The sequence below is a fragment of the Sabethes cyaneus genome, chromosome 2 (assembly GCF_943734655.1).
Source record: "Sabethes cyaneus chromosome 2, idSabCyanKW18_F2, whole genome shotgun sequence".
Lineage (NCBI taxonomy): Eukaryota > Metazoa > Arthropoda > Insecta > Diptera > Culicidae > Sabethes > Sabethes cyaneus.
Window position 1 is genome coordinate 137,215,877 of NC_071354.1, and position 19,125 is coordinate 137,235,001.

The following is a 19,125-nucleotide window of genomic DNA, read 5'->3' on the forward strand; positions in this document are numbered from 1 at the left end:
TTTGTATGGGAGCCCACCCTCTTAAAAGGGAAAGGGGTCGTAATACACCACAGAAAAAAAATTCTGCCATCTAAAACTCTCACATGCCAAATTTGGTTCCATTTGCTTGATTAGTTCTAAAGTTATGAGCAAATTTGTATTTCGTTTGAATGGGAGCCCCCCCCCCTCCTAAAAAGGTAAGAAGTCGTAATTCATCATGGGAAAAATGGTTGCCTCCAAAAACACCCACATGCCAAATATGGTTCCATTTGCTTGATTAGTTCTCGAATTATGAGGAAATTTGTATTTCATTTGTGTAGAAGCCCCCCCTCTTGAAGCGTGGAAGGATCCTAATTCACCGTAGAAAATATTTTTGCCTCCAAAAACCTCCACATGCCGAATTTGGTTCTATTTGCTTGATTAGTTCTCGAGTTATGGGGAAATTGGTATTTCATTTGTATTGGAGCCCCCCCTCCTAATGTGGGAAGAGGTCCTAATTCATCACAGAAAAAATTCTTGCCTCCAAAAACACCTACACACCAAATTTGGTTCCATTTGCTGGATTAGTTCTCGAGTTATGAGGAAATTTGTATTTCATTTGTACAGGAGCCCCTCCTCTTAAAGTGGGGAGGGGTCCTAATTCACCATAGAAAATTTTCTTGCTCTCGAAAACCTTCACATGCCAAATTTGGTTGCATTTGCTTGATTAGTTCTCGAGTTATGAGGAAATTTGTATGGAAGTCCCCCCTCTTAAAGGGGAGAGGAGTTATAATTCCTCTTATAAAGAGGGAGGGGTCTCAATTTACCATAGAATAAATTCTTGTCACCGAATACACCCACATGCCAAATTTGGTTCTATTTGCTTGATTAGTTCTCGAGTTAGGAGGAAATTTGTATTTCATTTGTACAGCAGCCCCCCCCTCTTAGAGTGGGGAGGGGTCCTAATTCACCGTAGAAAATTTTCTTGCCCTCGAAAACCTTCACATGCCAAAGTTGGTTCCATTTGCTTGATTAGTTCTCGAGTTATGAGGAAATTTGTATGGAAGCCCCCCTCTTAAAGGGGAGAGGAGTTACAATTCCCCTTATAAAGAGGGAGGGGTCTCAATTTACCATAGAATAAATTCTTGTCACCGAAAACACCCACATGCCAAATTTGGTTCTATTTGCTTGATTAGTTCTCGAGTTATGAGGAAATTTGTATTTCATTTGTATAGGAGCCCCCCCTCCTAAAGTGGGGAGAGGTTCTTATTCATCATAGAAAACATTCTTGCCTCCAAAAACACCTACATGCCAAATTTGGTTCCATTTGCTGGATTAGCTCTCGAGTTATAAGGAAATTTGTATTTCGTTTGTATAGGAGCCCCCCCCCCCCCCCCCTCTTAAAGTGGGGAGGGGTCCCAATTCATCATAGAAAAAAATTTTGTCTTCAAAAACACACACATGCCAAATTTGGTTCCATTTGCTTGATTAGTTCTCGAGTTATGAGGAAATTGGTATTTCATTTGTACAGGAGCCCCCCCTCTCAAAGTGAAGAGGGGTCCTAATTCAACATAGAAAATTTTCTTGCCCTCGAAAACCTTCACATGCCAAATTTGGTTCCATTTGCTTGATTAGTTCTCGAGTTATGAGGAAATTTGTATGGAAACCCCCCCTCTTAAAGGGGAGAGGAGTTATAATTCCCCTTATAAAGAGGGGAGGGGTCTCAAATTACCTTAGAATAAATTCTTGTCACCGAAAACACCCACATGCCAAATTTGGTTCTATTTGCTTGATTAGTTCTCGAGTTATGCAGAAATTTGTGTTTCATTTGTATGGGAGCCCCCCCTCTTAGTGGGGGGAGGGGTCTCTAACCATCACCAAAACCTTTCCTGGCCCCAAAAACCTCTACATGCAAATTTTCACGCCGATTGGTTCAGTAGTTTTTGATTCTATAAGGAACACAGGACAGACAGACAGACAGACAGACAGACAGACAGACAGACAGACAGACAGACAGACAGACAGACAGACAGACAGACAGACAGACAGACAGACAGACAGACAGACAGACAGACAGACAGACAGACAGACAGACAGACAGACAGACAGACAGACAGACAGACAGACAGACAGACAGACAGACAGACAGACAGACAGACAGACAGACAGACAGACAGACAGACAGACAGACAGACAGACAGACAGACAGACAGACAGACAGACAGACAGACAGACAGACAGACAGACAGACAGACAGACAGACAGACAGACAGACAGACAGACAGACAGACAGACAGACAGACAGACAGACAGACAGACAGACAGACAGACAGACAGACAGACAGACAGACAGACAGACAGACAGACAGACAGACAGACAGACAGACAGACAGACAGACAGACAGACAGACAGACAGACAGACAGACAGACAGACAGACAGACAGACAGACAGACAGACAGACAGACAGACAGACAGACAGACAGACAGACAGACAGACAGACAGACAGACAGACAGACAGACAGACAGACAGACAGACAGACAGACAGACAGACAGACAGACAGACAGACAGACAGACAGACAGACAGACAGACAGACAGACAGACAGACAGACAGACAGACAGACAGACAGACAGACAGACAGACAGACAGACAGACAGACAGACAGACAGACAGACAGACAGACAGACAGACAGACAGACAGACAGACAGACAGACAGACAGACAGACAGACAGACAGACAGACAGACAGACAGACAGACAGACAGACAGACAGACAGACAGACAGACAGACAGACAGACAGACAGACAGACAGACAGACAGACAGACAGACAGACAGACAGACAGACAGACAGACAGACAGACAGACAGACAGACAGACAGACAGACAGACAGACAGACAGACAGACAGACAGACAGACAGACAGACAGACAGACAGACAGACAGACAGACAGACAGACAGACAGACAGACAGACAGACAGACAGACAGACAGACAGACAGACAGACAGACAGACAGACAGACAGACAGACAGACAGACAGACAGACAGACAGACAGACAGACAGACAGACAGACAGACAGACAGACAGACAGACAGACAGACAGACAGACAGACAGACAGACAGACAGACAGACAGACAGACAGACAGACAGACAGACAGACAGACAGACAGACAGACAGACAGACAGACAGACAGACAGACAGACAGACAGACAGACAGACAGACAGACAGACAGACAGACAGACAGACAGACAGACAGACAGACAGACAGACAGACAGACAGACAGACAGACAGACAGACAGACAGACAGACAGACAGACAGACAGACAGACAGACAGACAGACAGACAGACAGACAGACAGACAGACAGACAGACAGACAGACAGACAGACAGACAGACAGACAGACAGACAGACAGACAGACAGACAGACAGACAGACAGACAGACAGACAGACAGACAGACAGACAGACAGACAGACAGACAGACAGACAGACAGACAGACAGACAGACAGACAGACAGACAGACAGACAGACAGACAGACAGACAGACAGACAGACAGACAGACAGACAGACAGACAGACAGACAGACAGACAGACAGACAGACAGACAGACAGACAGACAGACAGACAGACAGACAGACAGACAGACAGACAGACAGACAGACAGACAGACAGACAGACAGACAGACAGACAGACAGACAGACAGACAGACAGACAGACAGACAGACAGACAGACAGACAGACAGACAGACAGACAGACAGACAGACAGACAGACAGACAGACAGACAGACAGACAGACAGACAGACAGACAGACAGACAGACAGACAGACAGACAGACAGACAGACAGACAGACAGACAGACAGACAGACAGACAGACAGACAGACAGACAGACAGACAGACAGACAGACAGACAGACAGACAGACAGACAGACAGACAGACAGACAGACAGACAGACAGACAGAAATCCTTCTTTATAGGTATAGATAATTCATCTGTCCTTAAAATTGTCTACATGAATAAATCTTATCCTAAATTAGCTCTACACAATCTCTGTGCTAGCAAGTGTGACGGTACAATGTACGAGAAGGAATGTTTCCTCCACCAATCGTCGATTCAGAGCGAAATTATCTATTTGATTGCAATCATACTATTAGGCTTATACAAATTTGAAAAAAAGTTTATGTCGCCCCCCCCTTCAAAAATTTTCGAAATGTGAAGGGGCAAAAAAATAAAGTGTTATCATAATGTTACATTCTTTAGTGATAAGCAGGTTTTTTACAGTTCAACGAGTTTACAACTCTAAATTATCCACTATGTGCAAAGTTAAAGCAATTATCTCGTAAGTCTTGATCAACTTTTTTCACCAACTAAGCTTTCTGGTTCCTGCTGCAAGTCACAGGCGACTATTGTACTTAACCTTTAAGTTTCTTACGTCGAAAATTGAGATGCTTGCAATAAGACTTTTGGCTCCACTTATTTTAAATTTTGTTCCATTTCAATTCATTATATTTTATAAGAACCGAATTAGATTGAGACAAAAACCAATCAAACAATATATTGATGAAACTCGGTACCGTTTTTGACGGAGATATTCCGAATTGCAGTGGGATTATTTTTTCCCGTCATCTATAAACATAGAAATACGACTTTAGACACTCCGGAATATCAACTATCGGTGCTTTTGTGGCTCCAAATTGGTCATTTTATTCCGTAGTATCCAAGTACTCACCCTAATTTTGGATGTTAGGGGCGTAAAACTCAAAGATGCAGTTTTCTACCATGCGTTGGATGCATGCAGAAAGGATATAACTGAACTGTTCGAAACTTGAAATTTTCTGACTATGATTGTTATGACTATCATAATCAGTGGTGGCCCTACCATAACATCAAATCAATTCAAAGTTATTTTGCTTTTTTGAGCTAGATCAGGTTTCCTATTTCCCGGAGCTAGATAGGGATTCCCGAATCTCGGCTGGGAGAGGCTGTTAAAATCAATAGGATCGTAGTAACTGGCCCTGAAATTGTCCTGTACTCTAACAGCTGGCTGCGAAGTCTGTCGTATAAAAACAGAAGGTTAAGTTTCGATAACGGAATGTAGCACCTAGGCTTTGTTTTGCTTTAAAGGTTTTCCTATGCGCAGTGCGTACTCTTCCGAACTTTTCTGATACGTTCATCGTTTACTTATCAATCTTGCTGAACGATTTGAGAGTGTTGCGAATTTAGTCAAAAAATAAGTCAAGGTGATCGAACCATCTATACCAGAAAGAATTAAAGATGCCAAAGAGTTGGAAGCTTTTTCGCTCGTCAAATAGTTGTTATCGAAACGGTTTGCATCCTTAATATACAAAGCTAAACACGTTATTTTTAAAGACAAACATCAGCTTGGAAACGGCCTGATAGTCAAGACTAAAAGGTTAACCAAGAAACAAGCGTTTTCAAGCGTGAATAGTTTCAGAGATTTCCTAGGTAACCAATAAGCATTTCCAATGCAATTTAAATGCAAGCCAATAAGCATTTAAGTTGCCTTAAATGCTACTTAAATGCTATTTTGGCAAAATATGCGGCTATTTTACTGCTAGCCCTATTATAGTGCTGACAATGCTTATTTGCAGCTAGTTACCGACAAGAAGAATTTAAATAGAATTGTGGATGCCAGTCTACAACAAAAACTATTTTCATGCCAACGTAAGAACCGATAACTCAATATTTAGTGAACGGGACATAACACTAATAGTTCTTACTTCCGTTTGTAAGAACTATTAGTGTTATGTCCCGTTCACTAAATATTCAGTCTACAACAGTTATGTAGTTAAAAGGCTGATAAACAGCACTCCTGCAGTAGAAAACGCCAGGGATGCTAATAAACGATTGATTTACTGATTATACTAATGCTTATTGGTTACCTGGGTTGTTTTCTTGAAATATGTCGGAAGCACAGCATATGCGTTCTAAGTAAAAAAGTTGTAGTGACCTAAACTGCTATTTTCACACTATGATTATGATTAGGATATTCAAATGAAGGTCAAGTTATACGTTTGTGGCTCTCTAAGGTGATACTGTGGTACTTCACTATTATCAAAGTGGTTTATCTTCAGCTGGATGCTAACTTTATGTACTTGGGTAAAAAAATTTGGAGGTTGGTTCGGTTTGAACTAAAATTTAAGTACTGTCCAAAATTCTTGTTTCTAATTTTCAATAATATGCAAAAATAAACACTGGTTTCTACTCTTTTGTTTAGTTATTTAAGGTTTGATATTATTATTTTTTTCTTGACCACCCCCCCCCCCCCCTTCAACAATATTTTGAGACCAGGACATAAACTTTTTTTCAAATTTGTATAAGCCTTATTGTTAGAAATAATTTGTCAATACGTTTTGCTATTATACCGAAAATAGTAGTTCAGAAACGAACTCAAGAACGAATAATTCTACATTGTCATTTTCAACACTTTGTTGCACTCAGCAATCAGTCAGCACGAAAAAAAGCAAGGCTTGAAAGCAACATCTTTTTCGACAGAACAAATTAATAATACAGGGACAAAAGCGTTATTAGCGTATTATTAATTATTAGATCCAAACTGTAGAACGTAAAGAACGCATGCACGCTTTACAAACATATTTTATGTTCAGGACATCAAATTCGTTTAGGTTAACAAAGAGAAATAATATACGTGACCTGTTGGGACGTGTAGGTTCTGTTGGGTCAACGAAAGGCTGAAAATCATAATCGTTCTGTTATTGTATTTCAGAAATGCAAACCAAGAAATAGCAGGTATATATGGTCGGTGTTTAGTCAGACTGAACCAAGTGACAAAAATATAATTTCGAGAAAAACGAAGTCAAAGTTTGCTACTCTGTGTTGTTTAAAGCTATCAAACGTTCAAAATCATTTCATATCTCTGGCTATTTATAACATTTATGTAATCTTATTACAGTAAAATGTAATTTAGGGAATTCTTGATTGTTTGTTGACATTCACTCATTTTTTAATTTTTGCTGCTTCACTTGGTACGGTCTGACAACACCGACCATATGGTTGTCGTTCTAGACTTGGGAAGCAAAAATGTGCTAACGCGTGATTGGCTGGTTACTCGATTATGATGATGCGTGACATTTATGCATTTATTTAGGGCACGTGAGGGTATTTTCAGCCCATTAAGCGATGGCATCTATTTTTTAGGCTTATGGTCTAGTTCAGGTGGAAGAACAGATGGTTTTGACGTTCTTTGAATAAAAAATAGTAGATTACTTTCAGTCTTAAGAAAATAGTTATAACATATTAAAATTGTAAGTCGGCAAAGTATTTTTATTGGCGAAAGAAAACACAAATAGGCTGAATTTAGAAACCTGCTGAAAATACCCTCCCGTACCCTATTTACTTAGTTGGCTTGATGTCTTAAGACAAAGCCTGCTAAACAAAGTTTTTCAATTTACTCGGTTGTGGGCTGCCGCTTTCCAATTCCGAGTACTCAGCTACACTTGGTCTAATCATCTTGCTCGCTGCGCCCCTGATCGTCTTGTTCCTTCCAGGTTTGGAGCAAATACCATTTTTGCAAGGTAGCTGTCCGGCATTCTTGCAACATGCCCTGCCCATCGTATTCGCCCTGCTTTAACCACCTTCTGGATACTGAGTTCGCCATAGGGCTATGCGAGTTTATGGTTCATCCTCCGCCTCCATACTTCGTTCTCCTGGACGCCGCCGAAAATCGTTCTGAGCATATTTCATGCCCCTAGAGAACAACCGGTCTAATAAGCGTTTTGTGCAGGGCGCACTTCGTACGGGGGCTTAGTCTGTTCGACTGCAATTGCTTATGACGCCCCTAGTAAGCACGACTGCTGATAATGCGCCTCCGAACCCCACGGCTGGTGTCATTGTCCGCCGTTACCAGTGCCAAGGTAATTCAACGACTACCTCAAACTCATCGCTGCCGATCGTTACATTACTTCCCAAGCGGTGTCTTCGATCGCAGATCCGCCAGCATGTATTTTCTTTTAGACGTATTTACTTCTACCTCAAACTCATCGCTGCCGATCGTTACATTACTTCCCAAGCGGTGTCTTCGATCGCAGATCCGCCAGCATGTATTTTCTTTTAGACGTATTTACTTCTAAGCCAATCTTTTCTGCTTCACGCTTTAGTCTGGTGTGCTGTTCAGCCACCGCCACAAGCGTTCTGCCATGTCATCGGGAAAGCAGACGAATTGACTGGATTTGTTGAAAATCGTGCCTTGCGTGTTGATATCTGTTCGGTTCATAACACCTTGTAGCGCTATGTTGAACAGCACGTATAAGAGACCATCACCTTGACGAAAGCCTCTTTGTGATTCGAATGATTTCGATAATCCACCCGAAATCCGACCACAGTACTATGTACCATCCATCGTAGATCAAATCAGTTTGATGAGCTTCCTGGAGAAGCTGTTCTCATCCATGGTTTTCCATAGCTTTTTTCGGTCGATGGTATCATATGCGGCTTTTAAGTCTACGAACAAATGGTGCGTGGAGACTCTGTATTCACGGCCCTTTTGGAGAATCCACCGCATTGTAAATATTTGATCCGTTGTTAATCGTTCTTAAACGAAGCCGGCCTAATAAATTCCAACAAATCTGTACGCAAATGGTGATAGATGGCAGAAAATGATTTGGGACAGCATCTTGTAGGCGGCATTGAGAACGATGACTGCTTGATAGTTCTCACAGTTCAACTTATCGTCCTTCTTGTAGACCGGGCAGATAACCCCATCTTTCCACTTCTCTGGTAGCTGTTTTGTCTGCTAAGTCTTAGCAATTAGCCGGTGCAGACAAGTGGTCAGCTTTTCTGGTCCCATTTTAATAAGCTCCGCTTCGATGCCATCTTTCCCAGCCGATTTATTGTTCTTTAGCTGCATGACCTTATTAACTTTTCCTATCGTTGGAGCTGGCACCTCTTCTCCGTTTGTCGCACCGTTGAAATTGCTTTCCCCGTCGCCAACATTCTCTGCCTGGGCACCATTAAAGTATTCATCGAAGTGCTGCTTCCACCTTTCGGTCAATTCACGATCGTCCGTCAAAATACTACCATTCTTATCCCGTCACATTGCGGCTCGCGGCACAAAGCCTTTGAGGAATCCCTTAAGTTTCTGGTAGAACTTTCGCGTTTTCTGGAAACGATGTAGCCACTCCACTCCGCATACTCTTGCTCTTCCAGGTAGCGCTTCTTTCCCGGAATATTTGGTTTCGCTGCATCTTCTTCTGTTTGTGTCTTTCCGCGTTCTGACGTGTGGCACTGCATCTCTTGGTCGCTCGTGCAGCGTTCTCTTCCTACCCTCCTACATTTATGGTCGAACCAATCGTTCCGCTGATTTCTTGCCACGTGCCCGATGAAGCTCAATAAGCCCATTTTGTTGATCAGCGAGTATGCGTTGAACTTCCCAATCACCGGTTTGTGTTCCTCCTCCTGGTCGACCTAAGCATTAAAATCCCCGATGACGATCTTCATATCATTTTTTGGGTAGCGGTCGTATTCACGCTCCAATTGCGTTATTCGAGAAGCATCTTATGGCTGACCACCAAATTCTGCGTCTTGCAATTTCAGACCAGGCTTGCATGTTTCATTCCATGTGCATATTTCGTTGCCGGAGTTCATGCCGAATGTTCCGAGTCGGACAGTCCGAGTACAAGTCGTAGTCGATTATCCGGGTGAGAATTTTTTTTAAATGAGTTTTTTGAAATGTATTTACGTTTAAAATGTGTTTGGCATAACAAAAAAAAGTTTTTTTTTCACCCGGCTAATCGAGTCCGACCTGTAGTTTGATTTAGGTAGGTTGCTTTACTAGGGCCACACTGCCGAATCTCGTGATGTGACTGCCTTCTTGGCTTTAGTGCCAAGACGCCTTTTTTGATTCAGCCGCACGGGGTCAAACGCTGTCGTGAGCCGCTACTTCTGCAGTGTACGTGCTTACTGAGATGAGGGAACGAATTCTTTCAAAATGTTATATGTTCCTAGATTAATGTTCGTATGAAATACATACATTGAAAATACTGAATACATACATCATTAACTTTTATTTTGTTATTTTCAGGTTGCCATCGAACGAACCCATACTTCTGCGGTACAAGTAAAATATCGTGCCGATGCACTCATGAATGCAAATCATTATGATCCGCAAAGTATAAAAGATATAGCGGATGAGGTCACTAAAAAGTGGCAAAAACTAGTCACATGTGCCGAGGAACGTCATAAGCTTGTAACGGCCTCGTTAAATTTCTTTAAAACAGCTGAACAGGTTTGTAGCGTTTTGGATAGCTTAGAAAAAGAATACCGCAGAGAAGAAGATTGGTGTGGAGGAGGAGGTTCCACTGATAAGGGACAGCAAATAGTACAGCTAATCTCAAAACATCAGGAACAAAAAGAAGCTTTCCTTAAAGCATGCACACTAGCACGGCGAACAGCAGAAACATTCCTAAAATATGCGGCTCGTTCATTGCAATTTTATCATATTAAAAGCACTGTTAATAGCGAATCTCGCGTAAAAGCAATTCTAGATAAACTGTTAACGCAAGAAACGCAAGTTTTGGAATATTGGACCCAACGAAAAAAGCGGCTCGATCAATGCCAGCAATTTGTTTTATTCGAAAGATCAGCCAAACAGGCAATCGAATGGATCCATGATACTGGTGAAGCCTATTTGTCTTCAAGGAATAATAAGCTTTGCAGCAGTCGGGAGGAAACTGAGGTACTTTTGCGCGAGCATAATGAATTTAAGGGGACTGCGAAGGAAACGCGTGAGCGAGTAAAGCTGCTTATTCAACTGGCAGACTCCCTAGTGGAGAAAGGCCACGCACATGCAAGTTCGATAAAGCAATGGGTCGCTACAGTCGATAACCGCTACAAGGATTTTAGCAGTCGTATGGAACTTTATCGGACTAATTTGGAGAAATCGTTAGGCCTACCTGGTATTCAGCAACAAGACGACAATAATAGTATTAGTAGTAGTAATAACAGTAGCAACAATAGTCTTAACTGTAAGTCCATTTCCTCCTCGATGACCTCAGTGTCGACTGCATCGACCAGTGGTGTGTCATCCGCTTCTTCCACAACGTCCAACACGTCAGTACTCGAATATCGTCACTCAGATCCATCACTGGAAACTAAACTAAACGCTGCAGCTGTTAGCACCGTATCAGTTGGAGTACCCAAGGAAATGAATGAGGAGAAACGAAAATCTGCCCGTAAAAAAGAATTTATTATGGCTGAGCTGCTACAAACTGAACGTACATATGTCAAAGATCTGGAAACATGTATCAATGTCTTTGTAAACGAACTGAAAAGTGGCGTAAATGTGCCTCCTAATCTTGTCGGTAAGGAGCATATTCTCTTTAGTAACATAGTTGACATTTATCAGTTTCACGAAAAAATCTTTTTGAAAGAATTGGAAAAATATGAAACAATGCCCGAGGACGTTGGCCATTGTTTCGTAACGTGGGCTGCCAAGTTTGATATGTACGTCTTCTACTGCCAGAACAAACCGCAGTCCAACGATTACATGGTTCAGTACGGTGGAACTTACTTTGAAGATGTACAACGAAAACATAAACTCGAACATTCGCTACCTGCCTTTCTGATCAAACCGGTGCAGCGAATTACGAAATACCAGCTATTGCTGAAAGATTTACAATCTTGTTGTGATGAAGGACAGGGTGAAATTAAAGATGGCCTTGAGGTGATGTTAAATGTGCCGAAGAAGGCCAACGACGTGATGCATCTGTCGTTGCTGGAAGGATGTGACGTCCCAATCGATAATTTGGGTGATGTTGTGCTACAGGACTCCTTCCTAGTTTGGGACAACAAGCAAATCCTCATAAAGAAAGGACGAGAGAGACACGTTTTTCTATTCGAGTTGTATATACTCTTTTCCAAAGAAGTAAAGGATACCAGTGGAACAGTCAAGTACATTTACAAGAGCAAACTGTTGACATCTGGTGAGTATGGTTTGTGTTATTTCTTAGTTTTGTTTTCAATAGATCTGTGAAACCATGCTTTGATCGATAAAAATATGGATTATTTTTCACGAAATTCTTCTAAAATTTTTTCTAACTCATATTACTAGACATTCTGGCTTCATCTTTTAAATTTGAAACTTTAAAAAATTTAAATTCCTTAAATATTTATCCATTCAGTTTAACTAGTTTGCGAAAAAAAGTGGTATTCTGAAAGGTGTGTGTTTACTTGAAATTTTCATTTTCTGAATATAACTAGAAATATAATAAATATAATTATAATCGATTAGTAAGGGTTTTCTTATTGTTTCTTGTATATGTTCAATACCAATAGTAGAATCGGTTTGGTTAAGTGAGGCGTTTAAAGGCGACCCTATTCCTTCTATCACATTAAGCTACAATGATATCCCCTTAGTAAGTTTGTTATATTTTCTTTTCGTTTTTTGTAGACTTTGGGGTCACCGAACATATTGAGGGAGATGAGTGTAAGTTCGCCATATGGACTGGCCGCGCCCCCATGCTGTCCGACTACCGAATCGTACTGAAAGCTACTAGTCTTGAAACGAAACAAATGTGGGTCAAGCGATTACGTGAAGTGATACAAGAAACGTATTTCTCTGGCACTTCGTTTTCACTGCTTAAATCTCCTGCAAAGGTTGGTAGCAAGCAGTTAGGTCAGCGTCTGTCGAAAGACATCGACGATACTTTGAACGATAACGATCAAGATGGAAGTTCCCTGGCAAGCTTCGGATCGGGAAATACCACCGACAGTGAAAAGGTAAGTGTTATTATTATCTATTATCTCTTTTTTGTTTTATTCGTCATAGAGTTCCGTGGTCCGATCAGGGTGCCTCATTTCAAAACTAAACTAGACTAGAGAAGGTCTCTGATACAAAACAAATTATAAATACCTTGCCTCAGTCTAATTGAGAAAATTTCTAGTGCCAAACAAAAGATTATTCTTTGATACAGTTTCGAATCGATGAACTTCGAAAGTCGTACAGAAATCGGTTTTCAATCTTTTAAGAGGGACCCTACACTGGAAGGTTCGAAAACTAATATAATAATTTTTTCGTATGTTGGAACTATTGGAGTGTTTTGGTTGTTGGTTTAGGTATATTTGAAGACGCATTTTGTATCTCTTGGATGCCAAAGTAGCGGTCATTATGCTGCTTGCAGTAGGTCGCTTAGATGCTCTCTAGAATGATGGGATATTTTACATTTTAATTAAAAAACTCCCTGAAATCACTTATCAATTTTTGGTTAAAATATTTAATAACTGTTTTAAATTGGCATATTTTTCCTAACTTATGGAAAACTGCTAAGATTACACCTATTTTGAAGCCAGATAAAGATCCAGCGGAGGCTTCAAGCTATAGGCCAATTTACTTCCTTCCATAAGTAAATTATTTGAGAGAATAATTCTTAACAGAATGATGTCATACATCACTGATCATTCAATTTTTGCAGATAAACAATTTGGTTTTCGACATGGACATCCCACTACTCATCAATTGCTCAGAGTTACTAATATAATACGAGCTAATAAAGCCGACTGCTATTCTACTGGAGTTGCTCTTCTAGACATAGAAAAAGCATTCGACAGTGTTTGACATAAAGGTTTAATCACGAAATTGCTAAATTACTTAACTGATCGATTTTTACAGGTTGTCTATCAGAATTCTAAATCTGATAAATTTCCTGTTAAAGCAGGTGTGCCTCAAGGCTCGATCTTGGGCCCAATCCTGTATAACATATACACATCTGATCTTCCTGAATTACCGGCTGGCTGCACTAAGTCGTTATTCTGCGACGATATAAACATTTCCGTAAAAGGAAAAAGTCTTCGTGTCATATGTAGTCGACTGCAGAAAAGCTTGGATATTTTCTCCAAATACTTGCAAAAGTGGAAAATTTCTCCCAATGCTTCTAAAACTCAATTAATTATTTTTCCTCATAAGCCTAGACCTTCTTCCCTTAAGCCAAATAGCAATCACATTATCAAGATGAATGGAGTTGCTTTGAGTTTGTCTGACCAAGTTATTGATTTACAAACCGCCGTTATATGCCGTTCCGATTTGGTCAAGTTGTTGTATTACGTGAAAGAAGTCTTCAGAGGATTCAGAATAAAATTTTGAAAATGATTCTGAAGCGTGCTCCTTGGTTTAGTACATTAGAATTACATAGATTTACTGGTGTTGAAACTCTAGAAGCTATGTCAAACAAAATTATTTAAAATTTCCGACAAAAATCGTTGCAATCCTTTATTGCGATGATTAGGTCTCTTTATAGATCATAAGTTAGCTAGGTTAGATATTAGGTAATTTTTTTTACATGTAGGTTTTAATCCCTACTGTTAAATAATCTTAATTGTCGTAACATATCAAAAGAAATCATAATAATAGTAGGTATATAATGCAATTCTAATAGTGTTGACATACCGTTGGGGCGAACCAACCAAACGGTTGAAAGCCCCATCAAATAGTAAATAAATAAATAAATAAATAATAGTGTTGAAAAGTCATCACTTCTAATTGAACACACAATATGATATAGTTACTATTAAGTATTTTATGTAATCGAATATTTACCCCAATAAAAAAAACCCGATTTAATCCACCTAGTGGTGAAAGGAACCTTTGTTATACTATTTTATATGTCATTTGATATGGGCATTTCCAGCTCAAATATTATTTTTGATTTGTATTTGAATTTGTAATGTTTATCAAACTGACAGAGTCAAATTCTATACGCATCACTTTGAACTAAATTCTTATATAAACTGTTTCTTAGGCCCAGCCGTTTTCAAGTTATTTAGATGTGAAATCTATAAATTATCCATTGGAGTCAACTTATGCAAAGTATCCGATAACCGTGTAATCGACCTTCACGGATTTGAACCAAATTTTGTCAGATTGTTCATTTTAGGTCAGAAAACAGAAATCTTAAATTTGGTACCGATTGATACACCCCACGATTAGTGGTAGTACCTCCTTTTTTAAAGGAAAGACCCGTTTTGTCAAACATTTTTATTTTCATTTACTTATAGGTAAACCTGAAAATCGCCTCCCAGTTGGCTTCGAGGTACGCCGCTGGCCTAATAAGCTAATCGTTATATGTTCGAATCTCGACTGGCCTCTCCCAGTCAATAGGATCGTAGTAACTAGCCCTGCAATTATCCTGCACTCTAACAACTGGCTGCGAAGTCTGTCGTATAAAAACGGAAGGTCAAGTTTCGATAACGGAATGTAGCACCTAGGCTTTGCTTTGCTTAAACATGGAAATATTGGGGTTAGAAAGAAACTATTTTCACATTTTCACATTCCAATTCCAATCGAAAATAGTCGAGTGAAAACAGCCTTTTTTAGCGTTTTGAACTGGAAATGATCACATAAAAATCGACACGTCTTCGGAACTTAATTCAACTGTTTGTTAACGTTTGTTTGTGCTAGTTATCATCCATATGCATCCTAGCGATAAACAATCTTCAGAGTGTATTTTAATCTACTAAATAACTTTGTAGAACATTTGAAAGCAATGAAAACATCGTGTGCAAAATTGTTGAGCAGAATTGATTTTAGAGTGGTTTCTTTAAATAGATCATTAAATTTCGCAACCAGTAAGAGATAGATAGTTGCTATATGCAGCAAAGTTACTTATTTTAGTGTGATCTTTGTGAAGACACCATCTTTTGGACGCGTTTAAAAAACAAAAATTTGTGTCACCCTATTAGGCGGACCCTAAAAGTGTAAGAAAATGTACTATAAATTAACTGCTCCAAAGAAACATCTGTTGAAAAACTACGCATTTTTACTATATGTTTCTATTTTTGATGTTTGGTCCCATTAAGGTATCAGGTATCAGCATCTTTGGCTCGAGCAGCACGTTCCTCACAATCATGTGGAAGATTTGTGCCTTGCCCATCTTGCCCGTGTCATCATTTACCTGATGAGCACGGGAAGGAAAACAGGCGGAATAGGAAGGGGTGGATGAGGAATTTGGACAAACACAAACATTTACATACCGAGAGATTTTTGTACCCCCGAGGGGATACCGCAATCCTTGGTAGTTAACTTATCAATAGTACACCCCCTGGGGGGTATACTCATGATAAATAAGAGCTTATAGCTCAATACCGCTTTCGGTAAGAAACATCAAAATGTCTCGTAATTTTAGTTTCCTGAAATCCGATTCATTTAAGACGTAGGATCCAAAGATCCTATGACGCAATTGTGCTACTGCAGGACAGTTGAAAATTACGTGATATGGTGTACCGTAGTCGGATTCACATAAATCACAATGAGACGATTCAGCTCGCTGAATCGTAGCCGTATGATAATTTAGTCTACAGTGACCAGTGATCTGACAAGAATACTGCAATTTACCTTTGAGTGTTGCAAAAGAAATTTCGCAACCTTCTCACAAGGCTTAACAATAAACCTTTTCGTTTGACGACAAGTTTTTTCCCAATAACGTACATGTTCAGATGAAAACCAAGATCGAATCTTTTGTATTATTCAACATGCCGCAATTGGTAAAGCAGGTTCCGGTCCGAAAATCGACTTTTCTGCTCCAGATCTTGCTAGTTCATCAGCCCATTCATTTCCGGTTATACCAGAATGGCCAGGAACCCAAACCAGATGAACGGCATTTAGAATGCTTAGTTCTTCTAATCAGATGTGGCAGGCGATGACTGTTTTAGATTTAGAATTAGTCGCACAAAGGGCTTTTATAGCGGCTTGACGAGTAGGGAAATCTGCTATCAGACACCTGAGAAGACAACTTAGGGAGTGGGGTTTGGTATCCCGACCCCCCTACTGGGGCGTGAGGATCCAGACCCACTAAAACCCTACTCGAGTCTCCAGCCTCAATCCCCCCTGGAACCACCTTATCGGTATTACTTCAGGGAGGGGCTATTGTGCTTAACGCACACTCTTAGATAACTACTGGACTATGGTACTTAGGCTGTTTATTCGCCGTTGATCGGCTTTCCAGCGGTTTTGTAGCTCAAGTACGATCTGGGTAGCAGCCGCATTGACCGCACCCTAGACGTCCGAGCTAAAACACATCCTTTTTTTTTGTATTGTTTATGCAGGGAGAAAATCTTCATAGACAGCACCTTCGCGGTACCGAATAGGATTCACATGGTGCCAACATGCGCCTACCTACTAAAAACTATCCTGCTGCCCGTTCCTGAACCCCTCCCGGAACTACCGTTAGGTTTTACTTCAGGAGGGAGGACGTGCCGAAGCACTCCGACTTGTCCGTTGCGTGTGTGGGTTCACACAACACCCTTGCCCTTGCATACCGCCACTACCCTTCACCTAGGGCCTGGGCTGCCCAATCAGCCCATTACTGACCCTAGCAAGCTATGTCAGGCCCTGTCGTTGCAACCGTTCTAGCCGTTGCAACTCCGTTATCACCGCCGTTGCCGCCCTATCGACGGCACCCCATGCGCGCTGCTCAGCGCACATTCTCTGCACAATGTTGTCGGCGTTGGTGTCTTCCCCAACGACCGCAAGCATCACCCGCCGAGTGGACGTAAACCGCGGGCAGTGAAAAATCACATGCTCCGCCGTTTCCTCGGCTACCGTGCAAACGGGGCAAAAGGGTGAATCTACCCGCCCGCGTGTATGTAGATACTTCTTGAAGCATCCATGACCCGACAGAAACTGGGTAAGGAAAAAGTTTACCTCACCATGACCTCTGCCGATCCAGGACGATATGTTCTGGATCAGCCTATGGGTCCACCTACCATGGTCGGTGCGATCCCATTCCGCCTGCCAACGCCTAATAGAGTCCAGCCTAACTCTGTCCCTAGCGCCCCTGACGTTCCTCTGACTATGGCACTCGATATCCTCACCTAGGAGTATGCATATTGGAATCATGGCTGCAATAACCCCAATCGCATCCAACGATATGGTACGGTAGCCGCACGCAACGCGCAATGCTAACAGCCTGAACACCTTGTTCAGACATGCCTGACTGCGCTTACTCTCCAAAGCCGGAGCCCACGCCGGTGCACCGTATCGTAGCACCGACATGGTAACGCTGGCCATCAGGCGTCTCTTACTGCTGCTAGGACCGTAGCCGTTCGGCATGATCTTAGACAGCGCAGTGACCGCCGTTGACGCTTTACCACAAGCATAATCCACATGGCTGGTGAAGTTCAGCCTGTTGTCTGTCATGACACCCAGGTACTTCACACTTCGTTTGGAGACAATCACCTGTCCCCCCACGATTACTTTTGCCTCTAGGGCCGACTTTCGGTTGCTGACCATCACAGCTTCCGTCTTATGGTGGGCCAATCGCAGATTGACGCCCGCCATCCAACCCTCTATTATGCTTATGGCGTCTGATGCCAGCATTTCCACCTCCTCCAGAAACTCGCCTACCACTGTAAGGACGATATCATCGGCGAAGCCAGTGATATCGACCCCAGTGGGTAGTTCGAGCCTCAGCACCCCATCGTACATGGCATTCCAAAGCGTGGGGCCGAGAATCGAACCCTGTGGAACACCCGCTGTCACTCTGTACCTCTTCGCCCCGTCCGCCGTGTCGTACACTAGCGTCCGGTTATCGAAGTAACTCTTAAGCAACCTGCATAGATGATCCGGTACCCTCATCCTATGCAGCGCTAACGCAATTGCACCCCAGTTAGCGCTGTTAAAGGCGTTTTTGACATCGATTGTGACTATGGCACAATACCTGTCGCCTCGCCTTTTCCGTTTCATAGGCTTCTCGGCCCTCTCCACTACGGACTTTATGGCATCTACAGTGGACTTCCCCTTACGGAAGCCAAACTGCGTGTTTGCCAGTCCGACATCACTTTCCGTCACAGGCGTTAGCCTGTTTAGGATTACCCGCTCTAGCAATTTGCCTAGCGTGTCCAGTAGGCAAATTGGCCTGTACGACGAGAGATCACCAGGCGGTTTCCCCGGCTTTGGCAGCAGTACCAATCTTTGGACTTTCCATTTGTCTGTAAATTCGCATACCTCTAGGCAACTCTGAAGCGTCTCTCTAAACATATCGGGATATGCTTGGATCGCCGCTTTGAGTGCCTCGTTCGGAATCCCGTCAGGACCGGGCGCTTTCTTCGTTTTTAGACCCCTGGCAATTACGATGAGTTCCTCATTCGTGACCGGAATGAGGACATCATTCGATTGACCGTAC

General features: G+C 41.8%; 1 protein-coding gene across 7 annotated transcripts in view; it reads left to right on the forward strand.

Moving 5' to 3' along the window:
• Positions 1 to 19,125, forward strand: part of LOC128738463 (triple functional domain protein) — a 114,651-nt gene that overhangs the window by 28,974 nt on the left and 66,552 nt on the right. For all 7 annotated transcript variants that reach the window (XM_053833621.1, XM_053833623.1, XM_053833624.1 and 4 more), the window contains exons 6-7: positions 10,035 to 11,934; positions 12,402 to 12,730. In XM_053833621.1, the coding sequence (XP_053689596.1) occupies positions 10,035 to 11,934; positions 12,402 to 12,730 (2,229 nt within the window). The remainder of the gene's footprint in view (positions 1 to 10,034; positions 11,935 to 12,401; positions 12,731 to 19,125) is intronic.